Source organism: Erpetoichthys calabaricus, chromosome 1 (assembly GCF_900747795.2).
Source record: "Erpetoichthys calabaricus chromosome 1, fErpCal1.3, whole genome shotgun sequence".
NCBI classification, from domain to species: Eukaryota; Metazoa; Chordata; class Cladistia; order Polypteriformes; family Polypteridae; genus Erpetoichthys; species Erpetoichthys calabaricus.
In genome coordinates, this window is record NC_041394.2 from 171959004 (window position 1) to 171978910 (window position 19907).

The window sequence follows — 19907 nt, forward strand, 5'->3', positions numbered from 1 at the left end:
TAAGACATCTGTTGTGTTTGATAAATAGTCCTTATTATTGTATTCATGTTGTGCCCTGACTCCATAAAAATTGACACTTCTTGTCTTAGTCTGGCCATACTACTACAAACTCTAACATCTCAGACTTACTAAAGTAAACTATCTCTCTAGTCTGTTTGCTCACTTCTTGACTATAATCTCACTGTCGCTTCCATGTCTGTGTTATAAAAGGTACCCATGCAGAAACACATTGTATTAGTATGTTCACACCATGCACATCATCAAAAGCATGCAAAATGAGGAGGATGGGTGAGGAAGGGGTCCAGAACATATTGTACCTATATCCATATATATCAGTTTATCACAGTACTTGATTTGATTGCAAATTATGCAAATTGCATTTATAGGATCACCATGTAAATTGAAATGACAGCTATAATGAAATCTTGTTCAAAGTTAGGTGCCATTTTTAAAAATTTCTTAAAACAGTTTTCTTCCTTAAATCTGCTAAATGTTTAAACGTTTTTATTCATGTTTCTATTAAGTAGCATTTTTATACAAAAGGAATTGGACTGCATGTTGAATTATCTAGAACAGCATAAATGGTTTATTTCATACAATATCTTGTGCATGACAAAACTCAAAAGAATAGGTAAAGATCACTTTGCTTTGTAAACACACTGAACACACTTGGTACTGCCCAAGAACATACAAAAATAGCAGCAAACTTCTAAGGAAATAAAACATGCAAAACTTACTTAATGTCAGTATCATCTCCCTCAAAATTCTTTTTTTTGCAAAGAGATTATTTTTTTATATCAAGAGAGCTGGTGTCCCTATCTCCAGCTCCTAAATTATATGCTGCTGCTAATTCTTACTTTTCCAAAGTACCTAAAGGGATTACTTCTGGAATACAACTCCAAACTCAAGAAATTCCTGCATTTATAATCCCTGGCTAAATCACTTACAGCTTCAGATGCTCAAAACTGCTTCAAACCAGTTTTAGTCTTCTATTCTTCACAGATCCCACAACAAACCTGACTGCTACTAATTGTAAGGTAGGAAATAAATGGCTGGTATTTCAAAAGAGAAAATCGTAGACTAAAAAGTAAGCACTGCTACCATTTGATTGGTCATTCCTGTGTAGCTGCATTTTCTTGTGTCTAGCTTCACAGAATCTTGCTCAATTTCATGTATCTGGCTTTGATAAATTAAACATCACATCAAGTTTAAAAGGGAAAAATATTTGAAGCAGCAGGATATTTACTCACCGTTTTAGGTTCAACATAGCTTCCACACGGTATACCCACATTGCTACCCAAGTCAAAGAGGTCACCTAAACCTCCACCAACTGGTGCATTTAGAGAAGCAGGCATAACAGCAGGTGACCCAAAGCTAGTTCCAATCTAGAAGAAGAACATTTTTTAAATGGAAAAAGTTAAAAATGGATGTTTAAATTCCGCTGGGAAAAACACAGTGTCTTTTGTTGGTGATAAAGATTACATGCAACTTAAGCAAAATAAATAATTAAATAAATAAATAAACTGCATCTTTTATGTAAGAGTACATTCTTTGTTAGCAATCTTAATTAAATATCTGGGCATGAGTATTTTTTCTTTTATGCATGATACTGTAGGTCTAAGCTATCCAGTTCTTACAATAATATGAGGGAGACCCAGGCATCTTGTTAATCAATTAAATTGCTATGCCAGGCTAGACTACCAATTATTAAAAATTGACATTGCTAGCACTATGTTGTCTTTACACCAATCATATACAGGTTTAAAGTTAGGTCTCTGCTCTGTACCTTCTCATGGAATATAAAAAAACAACTATTAAACATTCTATTCTTATTCTTGATATGGTGGTGGTTTGGACTGGGTAGAATATAAATGCCAGAACTAGAGTTCTGTCACTGTCACATTGCTAACTGCCCACATTAATCCTCCTTCATGGCTTCCAAATGTCTAGAATACCTTTTTCTGCCTTTATGTGATTTTATTAAACATTATATGGTAAAAACCCTGCATTTTAACAGACAAACACCTACTGTAAGTCATGCAGAATTTGTAACTACCAAGTCTGTTTTTTCTTAAAACATTAAAGTATCTTTTACAGTCAATGGGCATTCATTATTTGTGCTGAACACTACAAAAACTCAGTCTAACATGTGCATGGAAAGAGGTACAATACAAAAACAAAAACAACTTATTATAAGCTTGTTGAAATCTACATAAGAATACATAATCTTAATTCATATGGAAAATTTTGCTATGTAATTTAATTTAGCAATACAGAATAAATTGTGGGTCAAGGTGACATACAAATTGCAATACATGCTAAAAGTGGTCTAGGTAAACAATCATGCCATTAAGAAAAGAAGAGGCTATTAAAACTGAAAGGAAAAATATAGTCTTTGTGCAGTAAAAGCAGTACCAGTGGCACTTGAATTATCTGGGTCTCTACACTACAAGTGACCCTCAGAGCAACTATTATATCATCTCTTGAATAAAGAAAGTTAAACAAGCCAAGAACATTTAGTGGATTACAGGTACATGTATATTCCATTTTTATTCTATGCCCAATGCTCTCTTTTTATATGTATGGGTTTTAGGGAAGTGAAAAAGGTTATGTAGTTTGAATGCATGCAAAGGTATTTTTGTGATTGTTATTTACCATAAAGTTTCATTTATTTCATATTATATTTAATTCAGAAGAACAAGTGGAACTTGCTTTCACTTGACATTAGGGTTGCTAATGATACCATCTAATGGCTATACTATAAATTGTGAATCTGGTTTGAAGGCAAAGTGGCAAATCTTTCTGAATAGAGAAATACACAGGATTAAGTACAACTTTAAAAACTTACTGCAGGACTTCCTCCCAGATCACCAGCAAGCTGGAAAGAAAAAAAATTACATGTATAAATACTCTTAAAATAGAAATTCTGTGAATTCTAAAAATTACATCAGTTTTGATACTTTATAAAATAATAACATAAAGCCTCACGTCCCATGAATTGATGGAGCTATCATGCACACACTTTATTAAATTATTTAGGAAGGATTGTAATCTCTCTCTCGAGCTGTTGGTGTATTTAGTGCATGCATAGTGCTTAACCAAGTTAGCTATTTCAATGTTTTTGTAAATACAGTACAAGTGTAATCTACTTACATATAACAGTGCTTATGAGAATAATGACTGGTGTCTGATAGGAATGAACTATGCATTATATGGAATGAGGAAAAGAAAAACTTTCTATCCCTGCTTAATTAGTTACCCCTTCTGTGTCATCCCCCATCTGCAGGATAAAGGCAGATTGAAAAACAGCAAAAGGAAGAAGCATGGAAAAAAAAAACAAAAGTTAGTAACATGGCAAGTGCTGTGAAGGACATGTATTTTCAAAATCTCAGGGCAAACTCTTGTAAAACATTTTTTTCCCCCCATAATAGAGTAGTTGCACTTTCCACAAGAAAAAATTTAGTACCTTATTCACTGTTTAAAATTTGCAACAGGTACATTTTACTTTTTGTAACATAATATGAGTTTAAGATTGAGCTCTTGGCTGTTTTGTTACATTTCAGGTAATTATCACTTTACAGATATAATTTAAATGTATTACAATTTTAGTTATACTTATAAAACATTTAAACAAAATGTCTTGAGCAGAAGTACAATTTCCTTTACCTCACGAGTCACTCTGATATGAATCCAGATGTAAAAAAACAATGCCATGATAATACTACTAGTTACTTAGTTTTAGTTACTTAACCAAGGCTGGTGGTACCCTACACGAGTTTGAGATAGACAGCAAACTTAGGCTCCAAATTCCAAAGTATCTCATGCTCACCGCATTTGACAGCCAGTAAACTTGTTGCCTGACAGACCAATGATTGTACAAATGTTTTCCAAGTATGATGAATTTAGCCCTACTCTCAATCCATCATTTTCTGTTTTCCAATCTGTCTTGGTTGAACTAATCTGAGGATCTGACAGATGAGCCTTTCTTCTGTTTACACAACCCAAAATACCAGTTTCTTCTTTTGTTACAGCTTAATTATATACATTTTACTTCCAATGAGTGGTCATTGGTTGTCAATTCCTGTACACACAAGAGCCCATATCTAAGACACCTGTTGAGTTTGTCCTGGAGAGTCACATCACTTTCACTGAGTTGCTGGGGATGCCACAATACACAATTAATGTTCATGGGCATGCTCCATGACTTGCTATGACAAAATAAGTTTATGTAAATGAACGCTGTTACTACAAATCACTGGAAAGTAGTGTAGTGTAATGCTGCCTTTACTTGACTACTATAGTCAACCAAATACTGGAATGATTCAGCCATTCTGTTTGGTACCAGCTCACGTTACATGTGCTTTATTTGTACTATCAGACTATGCCAGTAGGTACCTTCGGAGTAAAATGGATGAGCTAACCCAAGCCTGAAACTTAACCATTTTTAAAAATGCAGCATATTTAATAAAAGCAAACCATTCCTTTGTGCACTGAGTGAAAATCACTTTAACATGTACATATTCCAGCAAGTAAAGTTCTTAATGGTATTGTCCAAGTGCAGTTTTAGCACTCATTAAATAGCCAATAACAATATTTTCAGCATTTCACTATCCTAGCAAGCACCTGTTATGATATTGTAGTCCATTCCAATCAAACTGATGAACACTGGTTATATCTTGTTAGTGCCTGAAAACTAGATCTTCGCAACAGAAAATTATCAACCAATGCACTTGTTCATATTTTATGAATGCAAACTTCATACAAGCTATTCTCTAAAATTTCTTGAAAGGTATGTTTCATACCTAACTCAAGCTTTCTCTCCTGAACAATATGTTACCAAAAATGTTTGGTTCTAATGATACTATTTATATACCAGCATATCTATACAGTAAATAAAAGAAAATGGGAAGAGGAACAGATGACAATGAAAGAAAAACATACATATGGTGAAGACTGTCAGAAAAAAAAGCTTAACAGATAAAACAGCCTGTTTTCAGTTATACAATTCTGAACATAAACTCAAAGTGCCTTTGCTCAGTTTAAAGCAAAGCAAAAAGCCAACTTCACCTCTTCAATTGCAAATTGAAATTAAAGAAAAACACACATATCAATTTTATTATTTTGACTTCTAGTGGAAACAACCTTAACATTTCTTTTTATAATTATGTATTACATTTTTAAAAATACTGCACAATAAATATGTTTGAGGTACTCTTAAATGTAACGCAAGTGGAAGAATATATAATGCTTGTGAAGATAAAAAGGAGTCACAGCTCATGTTTAAACATTTGTGAGTATGATAAGAAGTTCACACAAATAAACAAGCATTACACTGGAAAACTCTGAGCATATATTGTTGGTATAATTTTGTTTCTCCAAAATAAGTATTAATACTTATTAATTCAGTCTTTATTGTTCTATTCACTTATTCAATCCACATTAGATAGACCATTCCTTGTGCAGTATATATTAATATGCTTAAAGTTCTTCAAGCTGTGCAGGTTCAACTAATTTCATAATCATGCAAGCTCACTATATGACAATTTTGTTTTAGCAACTCTCTTTGAACTGTTGCAAGAAACCAGATTAAGATTGCATAGTAAATGCCAGTAAGATTGATACTATTAAATGTAAAGCATAGGCTAAGAAGATGTATAAAATGAAAAGGAATAAGAAATTGTGTGTTTTTTTCTGGCAAACCAAATCAGAAAAGAAGATAAATTATTTGGTAGTTCCTCCTTTCATTGTGCAAGACCTTCTCTGTGCATCTTCATGTAATTAACCAGTATGTAAAATTGATTTAATCAAAATGTAATTACATCTTAATTAAAAGTAAAATGTTAACATCTCCAAAAACTGGAATGTAGGCTAGAAAATACATTTCATATGTTATTATTTAATTATAGTTGTCAAAGTTTCAATATAATTTTTCTGTCATGTGCATCTATTTTAATGTAAACTTACGTTAAAGTTTGTGTTGTCAAATTGGATAAAAAGTTACTTAAAATTATAAAAGGCAATGTACCATGAAGAGAATATGCAAAATTTTTGAATTGGATCTAATGGTGACCTTCTGATCTAGATCCACCCATGATGTATATTTGATGAAGTTAAAATCTAGTAAATTAACAGTGCTTCTATTCCGTCTAGCTCAGAATATCAAATATAAATATGTCCATTACTGAAAAGAGTTTCTAGTAGAAATAATAAAGTAAATTAAAATAAATGTGCATTCACATTTGGATCTAAAGCAAAAATATAACAATTAAGTGTGTTTGATATTACCAAGCTGTCAAGGCCACCTCCAAGCAGGTCCATAGCTCCCATCTGCATTGTAGACGTGGGTCCAGATGAAACAGTCGAAGCAGGTGGGCCCAGATCAAGATTGAGGAGGTCTCCTAGAAGATCTCCTTGGGAGGGAATAACAGCAGGTGGTTGATCAGCAGACTGACCAACAACAGGTTGGGTGGATTCAGGGCTCTCTACGCTCTCATTTCTGCATCATAAAATACATACATACACATAAATAAATAAACCCAGCATTTTCAGAAAATTCTACAGTAAAATCTGAATGCCAGTTCTCATTTTCCACAAATCTGTTTTTCATACCATACTCACCTTGCAAAACACCGTTCTGAAGAGATGGCGTAGACTTTCACAAGTAATGGCTTTTACATATAATGCAGGACAGGTGTATCCCAATATCAGGAATCAGGAAGTTTACAATATTAGACAATATACCACGATGTGTAGAGTACCAGTCAAAGGACGTTATTCTCAAGCTATATAATACATTGGTTAGACCTTATCTGGAGTGTACGGTTTTGATGTCCAGGGTACAAAAATGCTATATAAATAAAATGTATTATTAATATATAAGTGCTAGAAAAAGTCCAGAGAAGAGCAACTAGGCTGATTCCTGGACTGCAGTGGAAGAGTTACGAGAAATGAGTTAAAGGAGCCAAGTGTTTTCTGTTTAACAAAAGGTGATTAAGAGGTGACATAACTGAAGTGTTTAAAATTACTGTATTTAAAAAATCAGTAAAGTGGATCGAAACTGTTATCTTAAAATGATTTCATCAAGAACACGGGGACACAGTCTGAAAACTTGCTATGGGTAAATCTTTCACAGACTTTAGGAAGTTTTTCTTCATACAGAACACCACAGACACATGGAATAAAGTTGTCAAGTAGGAGTTTAGGGACCTTTAAATGAAGACTTGATGATATTTTGGAAAACGTAACTGGATAGGAATGGCAAGCAATGTTGGGCTAAAGGGCCTGTTCTCATCCAGATTGTCCTAATGTTTTAATGCTTCTGTTTTAAGCACACTGTATGTAAATGGTTACATGGCAGCCTTCTCTAGTTAAGAGAGGCCATGTCACACTACTGAAATTTATACTATTCCAAATAATATATAGAAGAAGTGTGTTACTTAAGTCTGTATTCTCTTAGCTGCAAATAATATTGGTATACATTAGAGAAATCATAGTTTGTAATTTACCCATAATATTTTAAAAATTTGCATTGCAAAGTACACACATATGTATAATGTTTCATCATTAATATAAAGACATTCCCAAAATGATAAATTTAATTATTTAACATTTTATTAAGATATTTTACTGGTATAAATCAATGCCTGCAAAACAGAAACACTATTATTTACACTGGAAGCAAGGCATAAACCAACACAAAATAGGACACCAGTTCACCTGAGGGCACATGCACACACAAATCCTATCTCATAAATACTAACCCTATTTAGTCAATTAATCTAAAGCACATCAGTGGGAGGGAAAACAAAAACAAAATGAAGACATGTAATGTAGAGGCTAATGTATGCAAACTACGCACAAAAAGTGACAAGAATAGGGTTGTATTCTAGTTTCCTGGAGCTGTGAGGCTGCAGTTCCAATCACTAATATATTATACCTATCTCTCATCGAATTCAAAATCATACTTCACTGTATTCGTGGTCTGGGCAAAAGGCAGAAAACAGCTCTGGGTAACGCAAAAGTCCATCACAGGACCTTCTCATGGAAATTTCTAATTAACTTAACCTGTGCCTCTTTGGGGATGTTTCAGGAAAACTAGAATACTGTGAGAAAACCCATGTAAACATGGGAACTTTCTGGGATTTAAACCCAGGCTACTGTATCCGTGAGGCAATATGCTGCTAAGCCACTGATATTTATACATACAGCATACAGCATTAATCAATGTCATTTATAATATTTAATGACGAAAATTGTAATCAGCAAATTATGTGCTTTATTATTTGTTTAGTTACATACTACACAAATCACTGATCAAACAGTAACACTGCATGCATGTTGCATGCATAATCAGCATGCGAAAGGAGCTATATAAGTAAAATGTAATTATAACATTAACCATGATTTGAGATATGGAGACGGTGGTTGTCAATAAGTGGAATGTTAAATATTAAATAACTCAGAAGTGTAGAGTCATTTAATCACCAATTAATCATTAATTGTATCTGGTAAGGAATACATTTTTGCAAGAACTGTAAAAATAAGCTCACTCAGTATGGCAGTAGAAAAACACAATCACCATAATCTACCCGTTTGGTTGGCAGGTTAAAAAGAAGGCCATCTTCTCAAATGCTTGTTTTTACTGCTGCTAAACAGTAATTTCTACAGCAATCATGTAACAAAGACTCACTCTTTTAGAGAAATATGAAATGCACAAATGAAAAGAAAACCTGTTTATACTACCCAATTGCTAAGTGTTTTTTAATACACATACTTTTCCCAAACAGTATTGCTGAGTGGCTCCTTCACTGTCCACAGAATTTCAGTTTTGCCTATATTCTATCTAAGCCTGCATGAGGACTCAAAAATGGGGAGCGATATACATTTACTCTAGTGGATAACAACTGTTCACATATTTGGTGGGAGAAGGGAAAATGAAATTCTACTTCATAGTCAAGAAACAAAATAATCAGATTGATAAAAATATTAAACGTCCAGCCACATAGTGCTTTATAAATAGTCACTATAGGCACTAACTAATTAAAACATTATATAAGAAATGTCAATTCAAACATGTTTTACTTCAAAACATATTATATGCTAATCAATACAGTATCCCTAGTTTGTAAGTATTATTAAAAGAAAAACTGTTTAGTGGTTACTGCTTTATAAGGCTGTCTGTCTGTTGTCTGTTTAATGTGCCTTAGAATTTTCCTGTAAACCAGTCATTATTTAACCCTTTGATGTATGGAAACTGCCTATTAGGATATATCAACCCACTTATGTGAATATGTTTATTCAAAAAGTTTATCTCCCAAATTTAGCAACGTAACAGCAATACAAGTCTAACAGTCTGACCTACAAATAAACATAACAACCTTGTATATCTACTCAAACTGCTCCCCTATAAATGAGGTGGTTCGTCGTGTGGTGGGTACAGCAGCAACACGCTGTATCAGTGCATGCTCACAACCTTCTCCTCCTCTTCCTCCTTAGATAGGAATTCTTGAGTTAGGATTTGACAGTGCAACAATATACTGTTATTACTGGCTTCCAAAGTGCTTTGAAAATAAATCTGAAAGATCCACAATTTACTGATGATTCTACTTCCAAATGCTGCATCAAACATTTAAAATGCAGCAGAGAATGATCTAAATTATACATAAATATAAGACAGCACTATTTCAAGGAAGAGTTACCAGAGACATGAATGTCGCTGTTGAAGTAAATAAACTTCTTGACGATGTTGACATTTCCTCTGCAGACAGACACACTGCTGATGGTTGTGCCTAAGAGGTCATTAAAGGCCTGGATCTTGGTTTTTATCCAGAACACTCACAAGTCCAGACACTCAGATTCCTTGCTCAGTCTCTCAAAAGCCCTGAGCAGAGCCTCCATTGACTCTAAGAAAATCACAGCATTTTCAGCAAAGTCAAGATCAGTGAAAGTCTCTTCACCAACAGAAGCTAAACATCTACTGGACCCCACAACCCTGCCCAAGGCCGAGTTCATGCAAGCACTGAACAGAGTAGGAGCAAGAACACACCCCTCATAAACCCCAGAATCAACTGGGAAAAACGCAGAGGTTCTGCCTCCACTCTGCAGAGCACTTACCAGTGTACAGGTTGGCCATGACATCCAGCAAGTTCGGGGGTGGGGGGATCCCACAAAGTCTCAGGATGTCCCAAAGGACAGCTCAATGAACTGAGTCGACAAAGGCTACAAAGAATCTCTGCCGATATTTATGTTTGTGCTTGAAGAGAACACTCAGTACCAGTATGCATTTGACGGTAGACTTCTTAGGTGTAAAACCAGACTGCTCCGGTAGCTGGTAGGTCAGCAAGTGATCATGGATCCTATTGAGGATGACCCTAGCAAAGACCTTACCAGACAAGAGAGTGCAGTGTTATCCCTCTTTCGTTGCCACAATCCAGGCGATCACCCTGCCCTTTCCAGATAGGGATGACAAGTCCAATCTTCCAAATTAGTTGGGATGACGCTCATCTCCCAAATGGAAGCAAAGATTGCTTGCAATTCCAGGAGGACAGCCTTACAACCAGCCTGGAGAAGTTCACCCCAGATACCACAGACCCCTACAGCCTTATCTACCCTCAGTTGGTTCACCACCTGTGCAATCTCAGTGAGACTTCGTGGTTCACAGCTAATTGGAGAATCAGCCTCAAGAACTGTGGACCCAGAGATGTCCAATGTCCTAGCCGGAGGATCAGCTTTAAACAGCTGCTCAAAGTAGCCAGCCCAGTGGGTCATAACCTCAGCAGCGACATTTATGTCTCTAGTGATTCTCACTATGAAGTCAGTAGATGGATCTGGAGAGCATGTGGGGTCCTTGCATTGTATATCTCTGAAGAAGGACAAAGGTCCAAAGTCTTTAGAGTCCTGGCCTGTTTTGCAATATGGTTGTGAGACATGGACGCTATCCAGTGATCCGAGATGACGACTGGACTCCTTTGGTACTGTTATCTCTTTGGAGAATCCTTGGGTACCATTGGTTTGATTTTGTGTTGAACGGGCGGTTGCCCATGAAGTCCTGAATTAGGCACATTACCTGCATTGTAAGGAAGCGTCAGTTACGGCACGACGACCATGTGGCGCAATTCACAGAGAGTGATCTGGGTCGCAGGATCCTCATTGCTGAGGACCCGAGCAATTGGACATGGCCAAGGGAATGTACAGGTAACACCTGGCTGCAGTAGATAGATGTTTATTTCCATAGGGTGGGACTAGCCTGCATGTCTGCTTGGGGGATTGCCAACCAGAACCCTAAGCTGTTTCGTTGTGTGGTGGGTGCAGCAACATGCTGTACTATTGCATGCTCTCTAACCTGGCCTGACCTGACTTTTGCAAGATCTATTCATCTATTTTCTGAAGCAGATTTGTTCATTATTAAGTTACATAACACTGGAGCGTACCCTATGAAATTGTACATAATGTACAAACCAGACCTTTGTGGGATACCAGCCCATGCCAGGATACCATTACATTTTTAACACTTATGCTTAAAATTTTCTAGCAGTCCTTGTGCATAAAGCATATATTCAGACACATTTACAGTTAGGTCCATAAATATTTGCACAGAGACAACTTTTTTCTAATTTTGGTTCTGTACATTACCACAATGAATTTTAAATGAAACAATTCCGATGCAGTTGAACTGCAGACTTTCAGCTTTAATTCAGTGGGGTGAACAAAAAGATTGCATAAAAATGTGAGGCAACTAAAGCATTTTTTTTTTTAACACAATCCCTTCATTTCAGGGGCTCAAAAGTAATTGGACAAATTAAATAACTGGAAATAAAATGTTCATTTCTAATACTTGGTTGAAAACCCTTTGCTGACAATGACAGCCTGAAGTCTTGAACTCATGGACATCACCAGATGCTGGGTTTCCTCCTTTTGAATGCTCTGCCAGGCCTTTACTGCAGCGGCTTTCAGTTGCTGTTTGTTTGTGGGCCTTTCTGTCTGAAGTTTAGTCTTCAACAAGTGAAATGCATGCTCAGTTGGGTTAAGATCAGGTGACTGACTTGGCCATTCAAGAAATTTCCACTTCTTTGCTTTAATAAACTCCTGGGTTGCTTTGGCTGCATGTTTTGGGTCATTGCCCATCTATATCATGAAATGCCACCCAATCAATTTGACTGCATTTAGCTGGATTTGAGCAGACAGTATGTCTCTGAACACCTCAGAATTCATTTGGCCGCTTCTGTCCTGTGTCACATCATCAATAAACACTAGTGTCCCAGTGCCACTGGCAGCCATGCACGCCCAAGCCATCACACTGCCTCTACCGTGTTTTACAGATGATGTGGTATGCTTTGGAAAATGAGTTGTTCCACGCTTTCTCCATACTTTTTTCTTGTTATCATTCTGGTAGAGGTTGATCTTGGTTTCATCTGTCCAAGGAATGTTTTTCCAGAACTGTGCTGGCTTTTTTAGATGTTCTTTAGCAAAGTCCAATCTAGCCTTTCTATTCTTGAGGCTTATGAGTGGCTTGCACCTTGCAGTGTACCCTCTGTATTTACTTTCATGCAGTCTTCTCTTTATGGTAGACTTGGATATCGATATGCCTACCCCCTGGAGAGTGTTGTTCACTTGGTTGGCTGTTGTGAAGGGGTTTCTCTTCACCATGGAAATGATTCTGCGATCATCCACCACTGTTGTCTTCCGTGGACGTCCAGGTCATTTTGCGTTGCTGAGTTCACCAGTGCTTGCTTTCTTTCTCAGGATGTACCAAACTGTAGATTTTGCCACTCGTAATATTGTAGCAATTTCTCAGATGGGTTTTTTCTGTTTTCACCTGCATGGAGAGCTCCTTTGACCGCATGTTGTCTGTCCACAGCAAAATCTTCCACATGCAAGCACCACACCTCAAATCAACTCCAGACCTTTTATTTGCTTAATTGATAATGACATAACAACGGACTTGCCCACAACTGCCCATGAAATAGCCTTTGAGTCAATTGTCCAATTACTTTTGAACCCCTGAAATGAAGGGATTGTATTCAAAAAATGCTCTAGTTGCCTCATATTTTTATGCAATCGTTTTGTTCACCCCACTGAATTAAAGCTGAAAGTCTGCACTTCAACTGCATCTGAGTTGTTTCATTTAAAATTCATTGTGGTAATGTACAGAACCAAAATTAGAAAAAAGTTGTCTCTGTCCAAATATTTATGGACCTAACTGTACATACAGTATGATAAATTAAAATGTCTGGCAAGAAGTGTTTCCAGCTTCCCATTCACTGCTTGCAGGACAGACTCCAAACATTTGCAACCTAGTACTACATGAAAAAGGTTTGGAAAATGTGTAAAAGGATATCAGAAAATAATGTGCTCTTATGTACATCTCAAAATATTGATAATTAAACTGCAGTTTCCATTTATTTCAGAAACCCTCATCAAAACACTTCCTAAAAGATACATTTTGAAAATAATCAAAGCATAATAATTTGAAACAATTCAGTGAAAATGTAACAGTACTGGAAAATCTGACATATATATTATACATTTATCAATAAAAATTAAATAAATAAAATCTCTACTTACGATCCTGTTCTTGGAGGCAACCTTTTATGCTGAACTCCACGACTACCTTCAACAAAGGCACTTGGGGGTTTATGGTAGACTGAAGCCAATGTACCAATGTGACATATAAGCTCATCCAATAGAGTCGGCTCAATAAGATCTGTTTCTTCTGAAATCAGTGGCTTCTCTGCCAAAACCACCTCCTTAGCTGCCACTGGGTCTGTGGAAAGTAGACGCCAGTAAATGTATCCACGGTCTCTCAAGTCAGGGTTGTCTGAATCCTGCAAACATTAAAAGATTCAATTGTAACAGAAGCCAGAAATAATATTGTGTTACATTAAGAGAAACAGATTTTCTCACCCTTATTATATAATATTTAATATTAAATATGAAATTTAGAATATTTGTATAAACAAGCACTTTGCCTTAAGAAAAACTAAATACTTGTCACATTGATTTTATTGCACATAATACGGTACATGTAGGACATTCAGCATAGCATTTTACATTATACTGCACAAGTCTGTTGGAAAACTGCTTCAAGTATTAAAAAAAAGCAAATAACTGCAAAATTAAATGAAAATTAACACTGTTTTCTGAATGCTCATTTTAGATCATTTATCATTTAATCAAGTCAGATAACCTGACTGTTCACAAAGATGCTAAAACTGACAGGCTAAGGATAAGTTTTCCATTTATCATTTAATTTATGATTTATTAACAGTGGTTTTCCCAAACTGCAAAGATTGCAACATATTTTCACATTTGTAAGTAAGCAAATTATAACCCATGGTGTTGAAACAAATCTCTTTTCAATTCTTTACTGCTAATAAACCACTGCACTTTATTTACTTGATAATTGTAATAAAAAATGTAATGAAAAGTTTAGAGCCCATCAGATTCCCTTGTGGTTTGTGCGCATAGAGCTTCAAAAGTATCAGTGCTCACAAGACATGACAGCATGTTCACAGAGAAAAAGAAAAAATTCTTAAAGCAGACACTGCACATTTTGTTCTACACGTTTACACGTTGTGTTTACACAAACACTTGCAGTTGTGCATAATATGACAGAAGCACATTAAGAATTGTTCCTTGGCATGTTAATGTGTTGATCAGAATTCAAAGTAACAGGAGGAGGAACCAAAAATATTACTAAAAGTAACTTGAAAGAAAGAAAGAAAAAGAAAAGTGTGCACAGTTGCACTTTTCTGCATTGAAGTCTTTATAAGAAAACACTATTGTTAATAATATGCACTTTTTAAAGTTCAGTACAGTATACTTTTTAGTACTTCAGAAGAAAAATAATAATAATAATAATGGTGATTACTTAATTAACTTCTTTATTAATAAAGTAGATGATACTTTTGCGGACTGAGTCATCCATTTCCAAACGTACTAAGGGATCACAACATGCTACTCTTTAAATTAACTGGAGTGGTAAGTTCAACAACATTTTAGATTAGTTTCTAAAAATGAAACCTAATACATGTGGCAACAATTCAATTCTATTTATTTTGTTGAAGAACATACTTGCAGTTAAATTTAAATTTCTAATTTTACTGAAATTCAGCATTTTTTTTTCAAAGTTGTAGGAAGAATTGCAATCTCCCAACTTCAATCATATTCTTAAATAAACAACTCCTTTATTAGAACTTTGTGCCTGCTTTTTTTCCTCAGGCACATCACAGGAAAAGCTATGATTTGTGATTCAAGTAATATTCTTACATTTGCTGATGGAGGAAAGGCTGCAGAAAATATGCATTTAGATTTAAGAAAAACATTTGACAGTTATCAACTTGTTAACAGGGGGCAACAGAAGTACAAAGCTTTTGCTGGAAATGTATACATGTATAACCTGCAACTTAGACATCCTGGTAGAGAAAATTTCACTGTAAGGAGATGGTACCACATTGCTTACCTATGTCTATATTACTTTAAGTCTCAATGAATTGTCTATTTTGACTGTATGTCACACTTGCTTATAAAATATATTCTTTTAAATGTACCAGCAGGCTTAATTTCTTTTGAGTTTTGATCATAAGAATGAGTTTGGCAAATTAAGAAACAGCTTATTAACATGAGTAAAAATAAATTGACGTATTTCCTAGAATAGTAGATTATGTATTGGACATTCACAGATTATTTTAGAGAACGGTATCTTATAGAACAGCACTGATGCCACTCTAGCACTATTCCTGACTGCAGAGATTTTAAGTCTTAAAGCTATTATGTATGATCTTCCTATAAAGTTTTAGATTAAATAGAATAAGAAATGTTTGAAGAAACTGCATCTGCAACATATTTAGCAACACCATTTGCTATTTAGAGAACAGATCTACTTAATCACAGTATTATTCTAAATACTACTGAGGTATGATACACTTTTTAAATAGAATGTTTGGCAAAATTTTAAATTTAGTAACAACAGGAATGTTAATGTTGTTTTTTAAACAAACCTGAAAAAATAATTTCAATGAAGCAAAATAAAAAAAAAAGAAATTATCTCAACCTTACTTGAGTAGCCAGGCTGAGAACTTGCTGAACCAGTTCCTGTGTTTCTGTTGGCTTCTTGAGGAAAAGCTTTACAATAGCTGTCAATAGCTGAAGCTGGACCTATTTTGAATAGCAAAAGTTATTATCGCAGAAAGGTAATAGTACCAAGACACTTGTCATTTCTAAAGAAAATCTACCTTTTGCTTATTTCAACTGAGATGCTTGCATGCAATGCATATGTTACAAAAATAAATGTGATAATAAAATTGCCACTGATACAGCACTATCTATCAACTTCTTTAAGATAATGGGTTATTCTGCATTGCCTGCTTCTACTGAACACATGTGGACACATCACATCAAAACTATAATATGAATGGGTACAAAATTCTGCAGGTTATGTTTCTTTTAGTTCATATCTTGCATAATGCATTTATATCAGTGGCCTTGAGTATTATCAAAATCAAACAGCACTATTACTCCTGTCAGGTGCAAGTTTTCTTTTGATACTGAAAGCCTATACAGTATGCGGTACATGTGTATTTTTTTAATTTTTTTTATTTGCTGTAACTGGCAGTGCAAACAGCAAAGCTGAGAGACTCACCGCCTACTAAAGCTTTGCCATTAAGCTAACCCAGATCTGCAGCTGGCTAGCCTTTAGTTGAGCAGTAAAACTAGAGGCTGTGAATTCAGTGATTTGCTTTCCATTTTTGCTACCAACTATGTCTTGGAGAGGACACCATTTCACCACAGATCTTTCTGAACTGATACCTGGGTACTTTCATCATGAAATCCTTCTAAGAAACTCTCCAGCAGTTCATCTGCATTATCAATACGCTCAGCATACTCTCCAACAATCCAAATCATTGCAGCTCGCGCCTCAGGCTCATCTAAAGAATCCAAGTTCTCACACAAGGTGGCAATAACACTTTCATATCTGGAAATTGTTAAAACATTTTTGAGCAATTAATAACAAAAATTGGTGCAGTTTCACAAATTATATGTGTTGTATGAAATAGAAGACTTACTTATTTGGGTATTTCCTGAAAATATCTTTTATGACAACAATGGCCTCCTGCACCACATAGTTAACCTTGGTTTGGATAAGGTCAAGCAACGTGCTCACACAACGTTCTGCCGATTGCTGAAAAAAAAAAAAAATTACTTTCTATAAAACATTTCTTATTTAGAACATAACAGCAAGAACTATAGAAATATTTACTATTCTAGTAAGAAATCAAATCAATGGCCGTAAGAATAAAAATATGAAAATGTAAGCGCATTATCTGCTACCTATCTCTCCAATAATATTCTTTTTTTTCCTAACCATTATTTTTCATGCAAATAATGGATATACTCATGCTCTATTTATTTAAAAACCTAATTATAAGTTTCCAAAACACAAAAACATCTTAAAAATTTCTTATTTTTCTTTATCACATAAAAATGACAATTTTTTTTTTTTTTAAATAGTAATCTTGGACTGTTAGAACAGTTGCAAATATAGGTTAAATTTCATTAGCTGCACCTCAACTTTGATGGCACATCTACCAATTGCCCGCACTGCCTTCCTTACAAAGTCCACATCCACCTCAGTAGCATACTCTTTCAACTCGGCCAAAACCTGTGAAACAAAACACAGAAATATTAAATCTATATTACAATAAATAGAATGTTAAAAGAATGTGTGCAGTCAAGACGCATCATAGTTGTTAAGGACAAAAAACATCTGTCTATAGAAAGGTTGTCTAATATGTCATCTACAGTGGTGGCCAAAAGTTTTGTCAGTGACACAAATGTTGTGCTTTTTTTTTTTTTTTTTTTTTTTTAACATATTCTTATGGTATACTAAAGAACAATTATAAACATTTCATAAGTTTCAAAGGCTTTTATTGGCAGTTACATCAAATGTATGCATAAAGAGTTAATATTTACAGTCTTGACCCTTCTTCTTTATAACTTCTGCAGTTCGTTCTGGCATGATGGACATCAGCTTTTGGACCAAATCCTGAGTATTGGTGATCCACTCTTGCCTTTTTAGTGATTGGAGCGGATCACAATTTATGGGCTTCTGCTTGTCCACCCGCTTTTTGAGAACTGGCCACAGGTTCTCAATGGGATTAAGATCTGGGAAGTTTCTTGGCCTCAGGTCCAGACTTTCAATGTTATGATCTCCGAGCCACATTGTTATCACTTTTGCTTTGTGACATGGTGCTGCATCATGCTGGAAAATACACAGATCATCACCAAATTGCACCTGGATTGCTGGGAGAAGTTGCTCTTGGAGAACATTTTGATATCATTCTTTATTTATGGCAGTGTTCTTGGGCAGAAATGTAAATGGGCCCACTCCCTTGGATGAAAAGCAACCCCACACATACAGTAGATTGTCTCAGGATGCTTCACTGTTGGCACAACATAGCACTCATGGTAGCATTAACCTTTTCCTTCTCCGGACAACCAATTTTCCAGATGTCCCAAACAGCTGGAAGGAGGATTCACCCAAAAAAATAACTTTGCACCAGTCTTCTGCTGTCCAGTCATTGTACTTGCAGAATTTCAGCCTGTCCTTGGAAAGAAGTGGCTTCTTTGATGCCCTTCTTGACACAAGGCCGTTGTCCAAAAGCCTTTGCCTCACTATATGTACAGATGCACTCACACCCATTTGCTGCCAATACTGAGCAAGCTTTGTACTGGTGGAAACACGATTCAGGAACTGACTCCTCAGCTTGTGGGACACTTTTAACTGATCATTTTGTGCCAGGGGCATAATAAGTGAAAATAGGTTTTTGTGAAAAAGTTAACTTTTTATGCTAATAAAGCTCTTTGCAATGAACTAATATGCATCTGATCTCTCTGCACAATAATATAAAAACAATGAATTGCTAACACAAAAACTGAAGCTGCAAATTTTGCAAAACGTAACATTTGTGTCACTGCCAAACCTTTTGGCCACTACTGTACAATGTTATTATGCTTCAAAAATTAGAAAACCTAAACTTAAAATTATTCATCATTCATTCATTCATTATCCAACCCGCTGAATCCGAACACAGGGTCACGGGGGTCTGCTGGAGCCAATCTCAGCCAACACAGGGCACAAGGCAGGAACCAATCCCGGGCAGGGTGCCAACCCACTGCAGGACACACACAAACACACCCACACACCAAGCACACACTAGGGCCAATTTAGAATCACCAATCCACCTAACTTGCATGTCTTTGGACTGTGGGAGGAAACCGGAGCGCCACTGTACATGCATAAGTATGGTCTATTCGGGTTTTTTTACGCATTTGCCCACCGCTGCTGAATCCGATTCTTTTAACACAGATTTTAAAATATTTTAATTCATATATAAAGCTCGGAATAATTTTGTTCCTTTTAATACTGTAGAGCGCCTGTCCCGTTTCAATCCCAGTCATAATCTTACAACATTATATGTTAGTTTACTTATTATTCTATGAGCTAAGAACAATAAAAGTGGTGAGACAGGATTTTGATGTTATTCACCAAAATACACTCCCAAAACCCTAGATTTTTTTTTAAAGAAGGCTTTTTTTGCACTAGCTCTAATAAATTATAAGCTAGTATATACTGCAAACATTACTAAGATCTACTATTCTCTTCTCTATTGGTTTTCTGCAGTGCCATTTTGCAACACCACCATCTGATCAAAGTACTCTACACTCACCTGTGAGTCGGAAGGAATGTGGACACTCCAGTTTTCGATGAAATTCTCTACATTTACTTCTAGGGTAGTGCATTATTCACTGCATTAAACCACATTTATGTTTTTTAATATGCAAATTTGTTTCTGGGCTGTCTTTTGACCTTAAAATCCCCTTATTTTATTAAGCATTTTGCCAGCTGA

The 19907-nt window shown here is 35.6% G+C and overlaps 1 protein-coding gene across 2 annotated transcripts in view; it reads right to left on the bottom strand.

Moving 5' to 3' along the window:
* ap1b1 (adaptor related protein complex 1 subunit beta 1) overlaps positions 1 to 19907 on the bottom strand; it is a 148431-nt gene that overhangs the window by 54971 nt on the left and 73553 nt on the right. Inside the window, exons 8-16 of one of the 2 annotated variants that reach the window (XM_051931948.1) lie at positions 17564 to 17659; positions 17064 to 17179; positions 16807 to 16972; positions 16057 to 16155; positions 13564 to 13823; positions 6286 to 6496; positions 3260 to 3280; positions 2849 to 2911; positions 1251 to 1385 (exon numbers count right to left, since the gene is read on the bottom strand). In XM_051931948.1, the coding sequence (XP_051787908.1) occupies positions 1251 to 1385; positions 2849 to 2911; positions 3260 to 3280; positions 6286 to 6496; positions 13564 to 13823; positions 16057 to 16155; positions 16807 to 16972; positions 17064 to 17179; positions 17564 to 17659 (1167 nt within the window). The remainder of the gene's footprint in view (positions 1 to 1250; positions 1386 to 2848; positions 2912 to 3259; positions 3281 to 6285; positions 6497 to 13563; positions 13824 to 16056; positions 16156 to 16806; positions 16973 to 17063; positions 17180 to 17563; positions 17660 to 19907) is intronic. The other variant, XM_051931943.1, reaches the window with a different exon arrangement.